We start from the raw sequence: 16,793 nt of genomic DNA on the forward strand, positions 1-16,793 counted from the left end.
CAGGACAAACCCCTTTCTGGCACTGCCTGCAGAAACAGCAAGAGGTGAAAAGCCACAGCTTACCCAGGGAACCAGAAAGAAATCCAGGTTGGAAGCTAACTGAGGCCCGAAGCAGGGCCAGCTGTACCCCACTACCCTCTCCCAGCAAAATAAAAAAAGGTCACCCCCCTATTATAGGCACAGGGGTACCTGCCACAGTGGGTCCTTCTCCTCGGAAAAGATCTGGAAGTATTTCTGTGCCAGCTGCACAGGGGGCAATGTCTGCAGCTTCAAGTTGGTCCAGGAGTTGAGGAAGCGGACCAGGTGCTTGAAGGTGTACAAGCCCAGGCGGTCGTTGCCATAGTTGGACAGGTGGGTCATGAAGATGCTGATCTGAAGCCAAGAGGACAGAGCAGGGGTTAGTGGAGCCTCACCCAGCAGCCATCCCACAAATGGCCCCACCCTGGCTGAGGACACTGGGGACATCTCCCACAGCAGGGCCACGACAGCTCTGCAAGATGCCTGTCTGTCTGTCTGTCCCTGGGCAGTACTTACAGGGTTCAGGAGGACAGTCAGGAACAGTTCACCCCCGTTGATGATTTTGTCCAGTTCACTGGAGCCACCAGGGTACTCATTGTAGAAAATGGTGTGTGTGAACAGGCCACAGGTTTGCCGGGGTAGTACCTGGGGCAGGAAAAAATGTATGGATGGAAGAGGTGGGAGAGCCAGGGCAATGAAATGGCCACATGGCCTCCCCCAGGCTTTGAGAGCTGGGTCTCCCTCCCTCCCCAACAAGAAGGGGGAACCTGACATCAACCCCTCAGAGGCCAGGACCAATTCCACTGCCCCTCACCACCCTTGACTTGAATCTGTACACAAAAAGGAAGGATGTGGACAGATGGAAACACCAAAAACTGTCCTCACACAAGCTTCACCCATGCAGGATGAGCAAGGGGGAACAACCCCCTCAAACTGGAGCTGCACAGAAACCACATCCCGAGGTGCTGGTTCTGGTGGGGGAGGCAAGAGAAGAGAGGCCCCAGAGACAAAGGGCAGCACGCACCATGATGCCGTTGTGGATGAAGCCGCGGCGGTAGCGGGCAGGTTTCAGGTGTGGATATTCCTCCGTGCTCGTCACCCTGATGGACCAAACCTGCTTCCAGGCCTCGTACAGCTGCACGTGCACAGGGTACACGCCCGAGTGGTGGGGGGCCACAGCGTACCCCATGTCTGTGGGGATGCCATGCTCCTGCAGAGAACAGAGTATGGAATGGGTGACTGTGGAGATCCCAAAATCTCAAACCAATCCTGTCCATTCCCAGCTACAAACTGTCTAGTTGTGCCTCTGCATCCTCTCCTAAGCCTGGCTGTCTCCACAAAAGGGAGCATAGGAGCAGCCATGCTGGGTGGACACCCACTCCTCTGCTTCATTCAGACCATCCTTATCCCTGTCTTCTGCTGTCACCCACAGAACAGCCACAGCCAAGCTGCTGTGTGAAGAATGAGGAGGTACAGCTATATAGGTTTGCAGATTGGTTTGTATCAGTAGATACAAAACTGCCTGGTAAGTCTGAGCTGGAACATTGCCCATCCTTAGTAGGAAAGGTCTGGTCTTTTTCTAATTAAGCACTTGTAATTATCAGATAATAAATTCAAGTTAGTTTGAAGATCCCTCTCTTAGGCCACAGGATTCAATTATTAACAGGTCTGGCTTTACCAGTTTGGATTCAAGACAGCTGTCCGTCAATCACAGCATGAACTGTGTCAGTGCCACACAAAGGACAGCACAAGACGAAGCTGAAGGTCAGAGGCTCCCTTTACAACCAAACTTATGTCCCTGACAGTCCAGCCTGTAGAGAGAGTTTCCACCAGCCAGAGCCTCCCAGCACAGCCACGGCTCCAGATCCCATATCATCACCAGCACACATTCACACGGTGCCAGGCTGAGCATCTCCCGGGGCTGCACCTCTGCATCCCCACGGTTTCAGGCCAGGTGAGCAGGGCTGCAGGGCACAGAGTCTCCCCTTGAACAGCCACTGGGGCAGCTCACTGCCACAGCAACAAGTTGGCTGCTGCAGATAAATCCTTTAGCTCTAGTTACTGGAGTATAAATGGATTTACCCACACAGCTGCAACATAGAGGACATGACTTAATGTCACCAGGTCCCTCTGCTTCAGCAAGAAGGGGGCATTCCCTGGGAATCTTCTTTGCTCCTCCTCTACCATCCTCCCCTCACCACAAGCAACCCCACTGGAAGCATTTTACTCACAACAGCGAATTTCTTGTTTAAGGTCATCTGCTCAGCAAGAACTGACTGGTTGTGGAAGAGGTGAGGCTGCATGTGGCTCCACATATGGGGGAACCACCAGAACTCCTTCACGTAGGACAGCAGCAGGTCATCACCTTCGTCCTCAGCATCAGTACCTGTGGCACGACACTTGCTGTCACCACTGAGCACAGAGAGCTGTGTGAGCAGCTGGGGCAGGGGGAGGGCCAGCCCCTCTTGGTGGCCAGGTGATGGAAGAATGGGGTGGGATGCCTGAGGACTCTCCTACAGCCCAACAGCATCCTCTCTGAGCACCAGCTGTACAGCACCCACAGGAGAAGCTGTGCCTTTGCCCTCCTCACCTGTGTGGAAGAATTTCCCTGAGTATCCCAGGTTGAAGGTGAAGTTCGGGATGTGGGTGCGCAGCTCGTTCTGGGTGTCAAACAGTGCCTGGGACAAGGGGAGAGAAAGCAAAGTGTCCTCAGCATGTGGCCTTAGGGACAGCTGCCACATCAGGGCAAGCACCAATGTCCCTGAGCACTTTGCAGAGGGACTCTCAGAGGGACAAGGGAGCAGCAAAGTTCATCTCTGGAGCATCCCTGAGCAAGCACAAGAGTCCAGCCCTGCCCACCCAGCCAGGAGAGCACAGACACACCTTGACATCTTCCACCTTCATGCGTGTGCCCTCCTTGCCCACAAAGATGTCATCAATGTCCACCAGGATGTAGCGGTCAAGGGGCAGAGACAACCTCTTGCCAGTCAGGAAGGAGACAGAGTCCACAAAGACCAACTTGTGCAGCCAGAAGTTGAGGTTGTTGCCGAAGAGCACCCTCTGAATGCCATCGTGGAGGCCCAGGTCCTGCATCACGGTGGTGTGCAGGGCAGCATCCACGCTCATGTGAGGGATGGACTCAGCTGACTTGGTCTTGGCCAGGAGGACGGGCTCGTAGGTGGAGTGGTTGGACTGGAAGACAGTCCAGTCCTCCCCGGGAAGCACACCCTTCTCCACCTCACTGGGCCGCGTGATGTAGAGCAGGGGCGACTTGGGGTTGATGCTGCAGTCCTTCAGCGCCAGGTTGGAGTGGAGGAAGAGTGGGAAGCCCTTCAGCTGGGCACTCAGAAGGCTGTTCTCGTTGGCCTGCATGGGGAAAATGGGAGCTACAGGAGATGGGACACTGGGGACAAGGCAGGAGCTCACCAACAGCCACGGCAACAGAGGCAGCAGCTCACCACCCCTTGAGATCCAGATTCTGGGTTCTCTCCTTCCTCTCTGGAGAATGGGATGCCCTTATCCTCCTCACACACTCAGTCCTGCTCATGTCCTATGTGCAAAGTGCCCCAAGGCTAGGAGCCCTGGGCAGGAGAAGGGCTGCTGAGCAAAATATCTATTCATGATTTTGGCAAACCCCAGATAGGGTCACTGCTAGAAAACAAGTGCTAAAAGCAACTGGACTGATCCCAGAAGTGTGTTTTTTCCCCCAAAATCTCCAAAGGCCACACAGCCCTTCCTAAGAGAGAGCTTCTCTGCTAGAAGCCTGTGCCCCACACCAACTCATGCTGCTTGTAGAAATCATGGGGAGGGCAAAGTCTCTGTGGGGCAGCAGGACACAGGGCTCACATCTGGCCTGGCCAGTGAATTTGGTTTGCCCCATGTATCCCCTTACCTTGAAGAAGCCGATGATGCCCACACCATACTCCACGCAGTACTTGTCCAGCAGCTCCCGGTTCCAGGCGTCCAGGTTGACGTACTTGAGGATGTTCTCATAGATGATGAGCGCAAAGCGTCCCCGGTCCTTGTCGGTCAGCGTGGGCATGTCCCCCTTCCCCGGGGCAATCTCTGTCCTGTATTTGAAGCGACTCGACTCCAAAATGGCCACAATCTCCTGGCCCAGCTGGGAGTAGAGGCTCTCCACGAAGACCAGCACCAAGGGGTCCGTGCGGGAGGAGTCGGCCACCTTGAGGGTCTTCAGTGGCAGCAAGCGGGAAGGGGCGACCTTGGGCTCATCGCAGTCCGGCCCTGCCACGTCCCCAGAGGGCTCCAAGCCCCTTTTCCACCCATATAAATAATAAGCAGAGACGAAAACACTGAGCAGGCAGAAGGCAAAGAGCAGGAGCAACACCACCTGCGGAGAGAGCTGCCAGATACCCCGCCGGGCCCTGGCCAGCACAGTCATCCTTGCATCCGCTGGGTGAGGTGGGGTCCCTCTCCCCTGCCTGCCCCCTCCCCTCACGAGCCCCGGGGAGGGGAAGAAGCAAGCAACCAACCTACAAAAAGTCAGGTAAAATCAAATTGAATATTACTAATAAATTAAAATACTAGCAGGCTGCCTGTGCAGGCTCTCTCCCCTCCAGCAGTCCGGCGTCCCTCGCCGTCTGCTTCATGTCACCATGGCAGAGGCACCAAGAGTCCCCTTGCTGAGCCAAAATTCTTGTGGTGATGGCAGCAACAGCAGCAGCAGCAGCTCCATGGCCTCAGTGGGGCGAGGGGGCGGCGGGCGGCCTCGGCGTGGATCCTGCTGGGAATGTGGGCATGGTGGATCCCTGCTTCCCCGGCTCCACACGGCACCCTGAGAGAGAGAGAGGGGTGGGATGAGAGGGCAGGGACAGTGCCAGCCTGCTGTTGTTGTTTCTGCCAGCCTGACAGCCCCAGAAGAGTCCTCACAAGCTCACTGGCGTGCCAGGGCTTGCCACAAGAATGCTGTGGCACCAGGGATGCAGCAGGAGTGCGGCACACAGCCGTGCCGTGGGATCCGGGCTGTGGGTGCACCTGGAGTGCAGGTGCATCACCAGGTGCTATGGAGGGGAGACCCCAGACCCCAGTGAATATCTGGTACCTCAAGCCATTCTTCCCTGTGCCCAGCAGGAGCTGCACTCTGCTGAGGAGAATGGGGGGTGGTCTGAGCCCCCATGGCCCAGCTCGGCTGGCAGGGACGGACACGGGAGGGACATGGGGAGCCTGCCAGCTGGGTGGCTCAATGCCGAGCCAGGAGCCGCCAGCCAAGGTCACCGAGATCGGAATGCAGGAGTGACCACATGGAGCCAAAGGGACCTTGGGAATATTTTTGTCTTCCCTGTGAAAGGCTCATTTGAAAAAAGAAAAGGAAAACAATAAGCACTGCTTGCCAGAAGGTGAAGCCAACTAGGGGACAGACTGATGAGGCCAATGCGTTTAAGGAAAAGAAGTGACTCACAGCATTGTCCCCAGATGCATTACCAGCGTTGGGGACAAGGGCAGGAGTCCCTGCTCCTCCCAGGGAGAGCTCCCTGTGCCCTGCCAGCACCGTGGCTGAGCACCCTTCCTGCTGACACCAGCCGGGCTCCTAACAGGATTAAACGTGGCTGGCTGAGCGGCACTGTGGATTACAGGCTGAGGCTTGGCAGGGTAATCCTGTCATCCCTGCCCTTCCCAACAGCAACTCCTGCTCCAGGCAGTGCTTCCCAATCCTGCCAACATGGCACTGCTTCAGCCAGCCCTCTGTAGGTGCTGCTGGCAGCCAGTCTCCTTGCAGCCTCCATCACTGTCTCCTCCTTCACCATCTCCAGGACACATCAGCAATCTCCCCTTGTTGTCTGTGCTGGGCATGGTGAAACACTTGGGTTTATTGATTTGTAATTTATTTTTGTGCACATGGATGATCTCCAGGCAATCAAGAGAGATTGCACCTTCTCTCCTTAGCCCCCCCTGAGGTGTGTCCTGTCTGTTCCACCTCACTCCTTCTGCCCCTCCAGCTTCCCTGAGACAACAACACTGCTGGGATTTTGGGACAGGGCACTTCTCCAGGTCTGCTGATTTTAGGGATGTGCTTGTGCAGAGGCTTCCCTGCATCTCCCTGCCTAGGGGTGCAGAGAGCTGGGAATGCATTATCCAGCACCTGGCTGTGCCATCCCACTCCCTCTCCATTTCTTTCATCTGCCAGGAGCAGAGGGTGCTGGCAGCTGCATTCCCACAGTGACAGGCAGGCAAATGGCAGCAGTGGGTTTGATGCCAAGCACCAGAGCCAGCAGCTGATGGACAGCACTGTGTGTCCATCCTTGCTCCACCCTCCATGAAACAGGGAAGAGGGCTCTGCATCTACATCACCTGCCACTTCCAAGGGCACTTCATTAGTCCATTCTCTCCTAAGAGCTTTTAATTACCGGTACTTAATAACCAGGCTTTGGAGACAGCATCTCTGGCCAGACTCTGGCTGAGTCTCCCCAGGCTGCCACGTCAAAGCCTGCCCAGGCAGGGGGCCAGCACTGGACCCCCAGAGCAGCCAGGTGAGAGCTGGGGCTGGGATGGGCAGCATCCTGCCCCAAGGACCTGCCAGTGTGGCAGGAAGCAGGCAGGAATCCTGCTCTGCCAGTTCACTGCCAGGGCAAACCCTCCATGGGGAGCATGCCAAGGGCTCTGGGGCCATGCTGCAGGGTGGGGATGCTCCTGCCCAGGGCTTTCCCCTGCGCAGTGGGTGCTGGCTGCATCCTGCCCAGAAAACCCCTGCACAGCCCCAGCAGTGGTGGGAGAGCTCGTTGCCAGAGAAGGAAGCAGGTTCATGCCCAAAAGCACAAAACAAGTCCTTGAGATCAACAGCTTTTCTAAAACAAAAACAGAAACAAGATGGTAAAATTTAAAAAACCACAAGACCTGGCAAGGTGACAGCCAGGGTCAAACTTCCTTTTAACCTGATTTTTAGATGCTGCTAAGGTGCCTTTTAAAACCACAGTGGTTATTTAAAAGGCACCAGCTGGAAATGTCAGCCTGAGTCTCACACACAGACCTCAGGCCCCCAAAATCGGTGCTGGCAGGCTCCCATGCCCGGGCAGGTGCTCAGCCACAGCTGCACATCAAGGACCCCGGGAGAAAGAGCCCTGGAAAATGCTCTTTTCTCGTGGGTCTCTGAGCAATGCCCTGGCACAGACTCCACTGGAGAGGAGGCTCAGTGAGGAGGCTTAGCCACTGTGCTCTTAATCCGGCTGCCCTGACAAACACAATCAGCATCCAAGCAGCTTCCCGGCGTGGCTGGGAGCCCGGAGCGCCCCGCGGAGCCGGATCCGACCCCAGAGCGGGCACGGAGCACAACCAGGGGACAGGGAAACCCTTTACTTTTCAAATCTAAGAGAGCTGCAGGATGAAAGGAAAAATGTTTAAAAAGCTTTTCAAAACACACCCCCTGGTGCAGTTTGGGGATGGTGGCTTCCCCCTGCTCAGAGTTATTTTCCACAAATGCTGCCTGGGGAACCACTGCACCCCAGAAAGTCAGGGAGGCATCAGATGGGATGAGAGGGAATGAAACCATCTCCATTAGTGGCTTACAGCACTCTTCCTTTAAATTCCAGTGAGATTTTGCAGAGATGCAATGGAAGGATTGAATATAAGCAAGGAAGTGCAAACAGATCTGGAGGACAAGGAAGGGTCAGTGATCCTAGAAGACAACCACAGCAGAGTTTGATTTATTGGGGGGTGGAATAGGTCTGGCTGCAGGTGCAAGCAGTGAAGATCAGGCAGTTCACAAGTCCCATATGTTGGATAAATCAACTGTCCCAAGCCCATAGCTCAGAAACAAGAGGAAAGCTCAAAACCACGGGTGTGACAGAGCAAGAAATTGCTCACACATTTCCTTTGTACTACTTTGGAAAGGGTGGAAGGGGAAGAGCAGGCATCCATTGTCATGCAGAAAATACTTCAAGATTCTGTGCAAGAACCTTGGTCCACAATTCCAGGAGCTCCAAAACCTCCAACATTCAAGCCACAGAGATGAAGCCACATCCTAAACATCACAGCCAGATGGGTCACTCTGCTCCTCTCCTGCTGGCACGCTTTGGGTGGGCATCCCTGGTTCTCACTCCTCATCAGCGCAGGGAGAGACCCACCACTGCTGATTAATCACCTCCTCAGCACCATGCCAGCTCCACTTCTCCATGTGAGCCAGCCCTGGGGGTTAAGCATGGATGGAGGAGGATTTAGAGGCAGGATGCTAAATTGCATTGCACAGCTCAGCGATTTGCAATCACTCCTGCTCGCTCCAACACTTCCCTTCCCCTCTCCAACCACTGCAGGGAATGTGGATGGATCAGCCTCACCTACACATCTGCTGCACCTCCCACTTGAAAGCAAAAGGCTACTGGAAGGTCTAAATTTGGCCAGGCTGTGGCTCAGGCCCCCAGCAGGTGGATAGTGCTCATCCAACCCCACCCTTCTGTCTCTCTCACACCTCAAGCACCCCCACCAGCATCCCCAGAGATCACCAAGTGGTGCCCTGCAGCCCTGGGAATCAGCACTACCTGCAAAAGATGCACAAGAGGCAGCCAAATTATTATTAATAGATTTAAGTTCCCTCTAGAGGGAATCCCCTTCACTCACTGGTAACATTTAGAGGGCTACAGATCTAAAACCACTGAGCTAAGCATGTCCTTAGAGAGGAGATTAATGCCATCACATTATTCAGGAGACAACTGCAAGCTCAAGACAGGGGAGGTTGCTTTGAAAATGAAAAAGTAACTGGCATGGAAAAATGGCCTTTAAACACCCACCTCTGCACTGCTGCCTTTATCAGCTCTAAATGACAGTGATACCAGCTATGACTGGAAATATCTGCAGGCAGCTGGAAGCACTTGCAAGGGAAGAGAGCTGTCTCAGGATGTGAAGGACCACTGGCTGTCCCTGTCCCCATCTCCTCCCTCCCCAGCCACAGCTGGACCCACTGACCAAGAGAAGCAACAATCAGGAGATGATCTCCTTTATTGTGGTGTGTGGTTGTGTGATGATCCCACCAGGATGCCCCTGGAGCTGGGCACAACCCCTGCGTCACAGGAGATGAAGCCACAGCAAGCCCAGGAAGAGAAACCCGACATAAAAACTGCAAAACCAAGGTGATTCCCATGTCCTGAAAGCCTGGATGAGCCTTTAGGATGGGCCCAAGACACTTGGACAGCTGTAGGGACATCCATTTGCCTCCTGCCAAGCTGCAAAGCCTGAGTGTCTGGGCAGGAGCAGACAGAGAGAGGAAAACACAGAGAAGGACACAGAGGAGCAGAAAGGAGCTTGTCCCAGTCACCCACTTGCCAGAGGTTTCATAATGCCAGATAAGGAGCATCTTAGTAGTAATTACACAGGCTGCTTAAGTGCTTTGCAAACAGTAGTTACAACCTACCAGGGAGAAAAACACCCTGCTTTGGGAGAGGGACAATCCCTGTGCTCCTTTCCTGAGGACACCAGCCTCCCACCAGTGCCCAAGAGGTGCCAAGTTAAAAATGGACAAGGGCAGCCCCAGCAGCTGCCCCTGGGACAGGCAGTGACAGGCAGCCACTGGTGCTGCTCCTCCACAAACACACGTGGCTCAGCTTCTCCCCTTCCTGGGTACGACCAGACACAAGGGAGTATCAGGAAAACTCATCCGTGATTTATAAAGTCTGGAGAATTTCCACCCCAGGGGGCCTTCAGCAGGAAAATCCTCCCTTTTTCTCAGATCTTTTTTGTTAAGATCTGATTTATAGAGCCTGGTCAGAAATGAGCAGTTGGAGCATTCACCTGGATTGCTGAACTAAGCTTCCCCCTGACACTCACTCTGCTCTGGAAATAAACCTCTGGCTTTGCCCCACCACCTTCCTGTTCCTGGTGGAAAGAAACCAATATGAGCAATGAGACCAGTGAAAGTGGTTAAGAATTTTCACTTTAAAAATTTAGTTTTAGTCAAAGTGTCCAGCTCTGGAAGAGGCATTTTTTTCACCCACAAAGCCCTGTTAGCACTTCAGTTTTACTGCAAAAGATAAAAGTCATGTTTTTCTCAGGTTTTCTTCAAAAAAACAATCATGAGAGCAGCTCATTGCCTGCAGAGGGATGAAAAAGCAAGGTTCAGTGTGTGTGGCACATATATGCTGAATTTTTAGGGGAGAAAAAAACCTGAATAAATTTTAAAAAAAATCTAATTCCCTAAAAACTGGGTTATGTTTCTGGAAGCCCATAATTAAAACTTTTCATGGCAGAGCAGCTGGTAAGCCCAACTGGTGGGTTTCTAAGACTAGTTCTAGCAAACCCCACATCTCAAACCCACATCCCAGGGTCCTGTCCCTGCTAATCCCCATCTCCCACTCTGTTCCCCAGCCCCATCAGGAGGCTGTACAGAGGAATCCTCTGCAGAGGTCAGCCCATTTCTGATCCTGGGGCAGCAGTGGCTCCCACCCTCCTTGTCCTCAGCACTCTGATCTGGACCAGCACCTCACCATCTCCCAGTCCCCACATTAAATCTGTCTCCTCCACAAACTAGGCCAGCAATTAGCAGCAGTCATTAGTTTTCCTATGCCCCAGGGACACTGGGGTTGGGCAGCTGATCCCTCAGTACTGATGATCCCCAGCATCATCCCAACAAAACACCCCAACACTCCACAGCCAGGTTATGGTTTGTGTTTGTGCCACTGCAGCCCCCCCAAAAAAGCAGAAGCCCTTCACAGGTGACTCCTCCTCAGGGGTGTTTTTTGTCCTTGAATCCTTGGGAACAGCCTCGGAGCAGAGCTTGGGGAATTCTCCCAAACCTTAATTGAAAGAGGCGCTTAACGAGGAGAGTTTCTTTTGTCTGTTAATTGAAACAGGTTCTTACCGACAAAACTCCCCATGAATTTTAAGTGGGTTCACAGGGGGAAAAAATCCACTCAATGAATTGGGTTTTCCTGCTCCGAAATGTGCCGTGTCGGTTCCTGTGGCTTTCCAAGCACCCAAGAGCCTTTCTGGATAATCAGGGTCTGAATCCCAAGCATTTTAACAAGGAAAAGAATAAGGGGAAAATAATCTCACATGCATTTTTATATTTCACTGGAGTGGCAGCCTGCCCTCTCACAGGCAGGTCGCACAAGGACTCCTACCTAAAAAACATGGACTGAAAACCCCTCGATGCCACCTTTTGCTGCCTCTGACACTTGGCTTGGGCAGACTTTCCCTGCAGAGATGCTGGTCCTGCCATGAGTGTGAGGGTGACACTGGATCTCAGAGAGCCTTGAGGCAGCAGCGATTCCCTGTGCTCGGCCATGGCAGCACTGCCAGCCCCACGGGATGGGCCAGCTGCTTCCTTCTCTTGACAGCTTCCCAAGCTGGTAAGAGAGCAAGGAGAGCAGAGCCACCCTGCCAGCTGTTCAGGGGAGCACAGGCTGCCCTGCGAGTGCTCACCCAGCCCCAAACCAGCACTTTTGCAAAGCAGAATCCATAAAACCACAGCATGGACCAGCTCGCACAGAGCAACCCATCCCCCTGCCAGTGCCCACATTCCAGAGAAATCCCTGCAAGGATGGAGCTGCTCCCTCCTCCCAGGGGCTTCCCGGGATGCTCCTGTCACACCACATCCATCCTGCCTGATGCCCCAGTGCTTTGCTGAGCTGCCTCTGACCTCCACTCTGCTGCAGACACTGCCAGGGGCCCCAAACACCCTCAGGGCCCTGTGCTGGCAGCCAGCATTGAATGAGGGGTCAGAGCAGCCCCTGCCATGCCGTGGGTGTGTTCCTGGGGTGCTCCCGGGGTGGCAGGTCCTTTGGGAAGGGCTGGGCAGCACACACTGACGCACAGGCAGCAGCTTCCAGGGCCAGCACGCTCCAAGGTCATGGCCAGGACAGGCTGGAGGTCAAATCTTTTATTAGACCAATGGACACAGTTGGAAAAAGCGACACATTTTGGCCGCACAGGCATTTCTCAGCCCCAAGAGCACATCTGTTTTTTCCTAAAGGTATTAGTTAGGCTAATAAAAGACATTACCTCTGCATATAAACTTTGTCACCCTTCAAATGTACCAGAGGCTGCAAGGTTCAGCAGCCCAGGGAAAACACAGGGAAGCAGGAACAGGCACAGAGCACAGGGGACACTTCTGAAATTTGTTTTGTTTTCACCCACTAGAACAGCACTGGCAAAGGCCACACTTGCCCCCAACAAGCAACTGAGCTGCCTCTTGCCTCTCCTGTTTCCGGACCCAGGTCTGAGGCTGCAGGAACCTAATGGGATGTCCAGGATAAGTATGTTGTTTTGATTTGGTTTCTGCTCCAGCATCAGCCCTGTCCCCTCCTTCTCCTCTGCAGGGGCTCCAAGGCAAGTGAACGCTTGAGGAACCAACCTGTCATGCCCCACCTGCACCAACTCCTTCCCTCCTGGCCTCAATCCCACTCTCTGACGCAAATCCATGAGAGCAGCAGTGCACCAGCACAGCAAGGGATGGATCAAGGCCGATGGAGGAGACTGAAAATGGCCTGAGCCACGTGTCCAGGCATGGATAGCACTCAGCCATACTTCAGAACTGTGGTTAACACTCTTTAATGCATCCCCTTTCTTTAAGAGCTCCAAGCCCTGGGGCTGTAGGCCTGTACAAGGCTGTGAAGATGCAGATAGTATTGGAAGGAAGGGGAATACTTGGTGGAGTGCTGACAAGTAGCTAAAAGGTTACTACTTGTAGCCCTGTATTTGGATACCTGCACCCAGGTATCTGGGTTTTGCCAGACATGGGAAGCAGAGTCGGGACAGCAGCAGGCTACCCCAAAGAGCAGCAACATTCTAGGGGCTGCCATCCTTCCTTCGGGGTGAGACACACATCTCCCCATGAGGCAGAGGGAGCTGAGCTGGACATCCCTCACTACATCCAACCCTCAACATGCCCAAGCTCAGAGACAGGAGACACTTCTTCCCTGCTTTACATTAGTGAATGTAAATTCCAAGATATTTTGGGTTCCCTGGCAGAAGCAGGGCAACAGGACAGAGGTCCTAGAAGAGAGTCTTGACCTCTCCAAGACAATCTCTAATTCCACAGCTTTGACCAGACCAGTAGCAGGGCTGAACTCACGACATGCCCACCCATTAATACCAGGGCAGTTCCTCTTGGGATATCTCCCATTTAGGGATCTCTTGGCCTTCCTAAACCCCTTTAGGAAGGCTTGTGCCACCTGAAGGTTGTGCAGAGGATCCTGTCCCGTTTCTGGAGGCTGCAGCAAGGTCCTGCTGGTTTTGGGGAGGGCATGGGAACTGAGGTGCTCCCAGTGGCAGTCCCCTGTCACCGGCCGCAGTCACACAGTGATTTACAGCTCAATATTGATCGGTCTTCTGCCATTACAGACAGTGGCTTTTGCAGGAAAACAACATGAATCACAAGCTACAGGCCACCATCTCTCCGTGTCTGCAGGGTGAGACTCATCCAGCCCTTCCAGGGGGCTGGCACAAGGGCTGTCCTGCTCCTCCACACGGGACAGGCACAGAGGGCACCATCTCCCACTGGCACCTGCAGACTGGGCACAGCCCCCAAGGCTCACAGGATGGTCTCCAAGAAAGCAGCATCCCATTTTTCCTCCACCCAAGTCCTCCTGCCCCCCGTGTCAAGTTCCAATACCACCAACATACACGTGACAATGGCACAAAGCAATGCCACCACCTCAGCCAAAAACACACAGGGAAGTCAAGGGCTGCCCTGAAGTTGGAAGGGTTGGAAACATCAGTGAGACAGACTGGCAGCCCCTGTCCTCTGAGGCCATGAAGCAAATACAAGACATAGAAAATTAGTATCTTGCTTCTCTTGTCCTAACCTTATTCTGGCAAGCTCTACCTCAACAGCCAAAAATAAAAACACAGCTATTAACGTACATCTAGAAGGCAGAATTACACAAAAAACTCCTTTTAAGCGAAACCCTCCATGACTCTGCCCCAGAGTACAAAGAGCCAAGAGAGCATCTCCACCACCAGCATGCAGTCAGAAGCTGGCCAAGATGGGAAACTTGGTGGGACCACAGCCCTACATCCTCAGCCCAGCAGCCAGAGATATCCCAAAATCAAACCTGCTTATGGTGACACTCTGCAGCAGGGACACACTTGGCTGTGCCATGCTTCACCATGACACGCTACTGAAGAAAATATTAATCACTGCCTCTTCATTCCAGCCTGGGTTTTGACTTATGAGGTGTCTTCTTCCTTCAGTTTAAATTACCACCAACAGCGAATTAAATACATCCTGTTCTACAGTACTGACAGAGACACACAGGAAGGGGGGGAAAAACCCAAAACAACCTGTCAGGAAAAGTCTGTTTGCCAGTATGCTGGTGGCATGGATTTTCCAATGGATTTTTTTTTTCCAAACAAAATCATATCAGACTACCAGCTTCCCAAAGGCACAGGAAGCGTGAAGGGCTTTGTGTGTGTGAGCTTCCCCAGCAGCATCTGTGTCTTGTGCCAGCAGCTCCAGGTTGGAAGGGGTAGATTTGGGGGCTGCAGCTGGTGGGGCATCATGGTATGTACTGGAGCTGGGCAATGGGTGGCATGGGGAGGTCCTGGCTTCCCCATACTCACACATGGATGCCCCAGCCATGGAGGGGCACTGGGAAACATGAGCTTCGCCTTCCCTGTCCTTGCCCAAAATGAACACTGACACAGGCAAAGGGAAGATGCTCAGTCATTCTGCCAGAGGCCACCAGCATTGGGGTTTATTTTCCTGCCATATCAAGCCCCGCACATTTTTTCTATTGTTTAATTTCCTTCTTCTCCACCCACGGCAAGTTCACTCAGAAGAGAGGAACTTATTTCCTATTGAATTTGTCCTGCTTGTTTTATTTGGAAAAGGGCAGCTTCCTCAGCTGTGGTCCCCATGTGCAGCTGAGAGGAGCAGGCACGGGGCTGCTCACCTCCCCATCTTCACCAGCCCAACCCAGTAAAAACCACAGTCGAGATGTGAGTAACAAAGGTGCTGCTTTGCTGCAGGAAGAGCTGCTGTTCCAAGGCTGCTGGTGACAAAGGGGCACTGCAAGGCGCCGGTTTCCCAGCCCTGCAAGCACCGTTAGTGGGAAGACAACCATCCCATGGTGTGCTGGGGCAGCAGCTGGCTGGGATCATGAGATGGAAGAGTCCCGGTGCTGGGATATGACTGCAGTGCTGGGAGGGAGCACCAGCCTCGATAGGAAGCAAAGTCTTCCAGGTGATGCCAAAGGTCGCCCAAGCTGGTGTGGCTTCTGTGCGGCCGGGCATCAGGGGCTGCCCCCATCTGCAGGGGACAGCATGGTGCGGTGGTAGAGGCAAGCCCAAAGACTCGGGGAGATAATACACACAGCAATGCACGAGAGGCCCAGGAGCTCACCAGCGGGGGAGAAAATGCCAGGACCTCTTCAAGAGGGGGTGGTGTGGTGATCCACGGGAGCGCCAGCCAGGCTGGGCCAGCTGTGCCATGCGCAAGGTGTGCACCTCCAGGTGTTCTGGCCGCGCTGCCCTGGCTCTCCGGCGCTGCACGGTTTTATCCGCCACCACTCGCACTGCTCGGCAGCGGGGACACCCCAGGCCAAGCACCCGCGCCTGGCACCGAGCTGCAGCCTGGCCTCGGCTGCTCCCGGCGGTGCCCGGAGCGGCGGGGCCACGGCAGCCCCGGGCACGGCGCGGCCTCGCCGCCTCCTCCGAGCCCCGAGACCCCTCGGCCTGGCGGGGCCGCGGTTCGGCTCGGGGCTGGGGGCTCCCGCCGGCCCTCCGCTCCACCCGGGCCGGCTCCTCCCGAGGGCACCGGGCCGTTCCGCCGCGGGGCCGGGCGGGGTGTGCCGCCGTTGGCGGGGGACGGGAGCACCGCCGGGCCCGGTTCCCGGCGCAGCCCGGCCGGAGCGGGGCGAGGCCCGGCGGGCCCGGCCCGCGCTGCCGCCCGCCCGCTCCCCCGCCCGCCCTTTGTCTGCGCCGCCGCCCCGCTCGGGCCGTACCTGCCGCCGCCGGGCCCGCTCCTCTTCGTTCCTCTCCGCTCCGCTCCGCTCCGCCAGGCCGCCGCCGCCGCCCGCTCCGCCGGCCCGGCCCCGCTCGGCGCGTCCCGCCCGCCGCCCGGGCAGGCACCGCCCCCGCCGCCCCCCGCCAGCACCGCCCGGGGGCCGCGCGGGGCTCCGCGGCTCGGCCGGAGCGGGGCTGGCCCGGGACAGCGCCGGGGACAGCGCGGGGATCGGGGCTGCCCCCGCCCCGCCCAGCGCAGCCCCCGCTCCGCGCCCCGCCGGCCCCGGTGACCGTGAGCAGCCGGGCGGTAATCCCCCGGCGGGAGGGCTCAGATCCCCGCGCCCCGGGGGCCTGTGATGATCGTGGTGCTCGGCGATGCTCCCGCCAGGCCCCCACGTTCCCACTGTTTGCCGGGATGAGCACGATGGGGTGTCCAAAGGGTATGGCCCAGGCTGTGTTTGGTGTAGCTGGGGTGTCATGCTCCTACACAGAGCCTTTTCGTCCTTCCCCCAGTGTGCACACACCCTTTGTGTCAGATTTCTAAAGCCGGTCAAACTGGAGGTTGTCCCCAGCCTCCTGCCCATCTGCAGAACCCAGGTATTATTTCAGGGTGCTGGGATCACATCGTTTCAGCATTTCCTCCCTGACTTCAAGATAAGCTCAAGGGCCACATCCAAGTTACTGGCTGGCTGCCCCCAACTTGCATGCACACAACACAAAATTCCCTTCATTCCTCAGAGAGGGGGGAAATGAGCTGCTCCATTCCTGCCCTGCCCTCGGAGGCTGCTGGCGACTGTGCCGGCATGTGGAGACACGCTCAGGTCCAGAGTTAATCACCCACTCGAGCCGCCCAGGTCTGCCTCACTGGCCACGTTAGAAGGGATGTG

The 16,793-nt window shown here is 55.3% G+C and overlaps 1 protein-coding gene across 2 annotated transcripts in view; it reads right to left on the bottom strand.

The window, feature by feature from the left end:
* The window catches only part of NDST1 (N-deacetylase and N-sulfotransferase 1), a 157,978-nt gene that overhangs the window by 8,329 nt on the left and 132,856 nt on the right, over positions 1-16,793 (bottom strand). Inside the window, exons 2-9 of one of the 2 annotated variants that reach the window (XM_074551907.1) lie at positions 15,906-15,953; positions 3,911-4,813; positions 2,902-3,384; positions 2,609-2,696; positions 2,250-2,404; positions 1,043-1,228; positions 535-663; positions 190-372 (exon numbers count right to left, since the gene is read on the bottom strand). In XM_074551907.1, the coding sequence (XP_074408008.1) occupies positions 190-372; positions 535-663; positions 1,043-1,228; positions 2,250-2,404; positions 2,609-2,696; positions 2,902-3,384; positions 3,911-4,420 (1,734 nt within the window). In that variant the 5' untranslated portion in view covers positions 4,421-4,813; positions 15,906-15,953. Of the gene's footprint in view, positions 1-189; positions 373-534; positions 664-1,042; positions 1,229-2,249; positions 2,405-2,608; positions 2,697-2,901; positions 3,385-3,910; positions 4,814-15,905; positions 16,066-16,793 lie in introns of those variants that run through there. The other variant, XM_074551906.1, reaches the window with a different exon arrangement.

This window comes from Zonotrichia albicollis, chromosome 15 (genome assembly GCF_047830755.1).
Source record: "Zonotrichia albicollis isolate bZonAlb1 chromosome 15, bZonAlb1.hap1, whole genome shotgun sequence".
Lineage (NCBI taxonomy): Eukaryota > Metazoa > Chordata > Aves > Passeriformes > Passerellidae > Zonotrichia > Zonotrichia albicollis.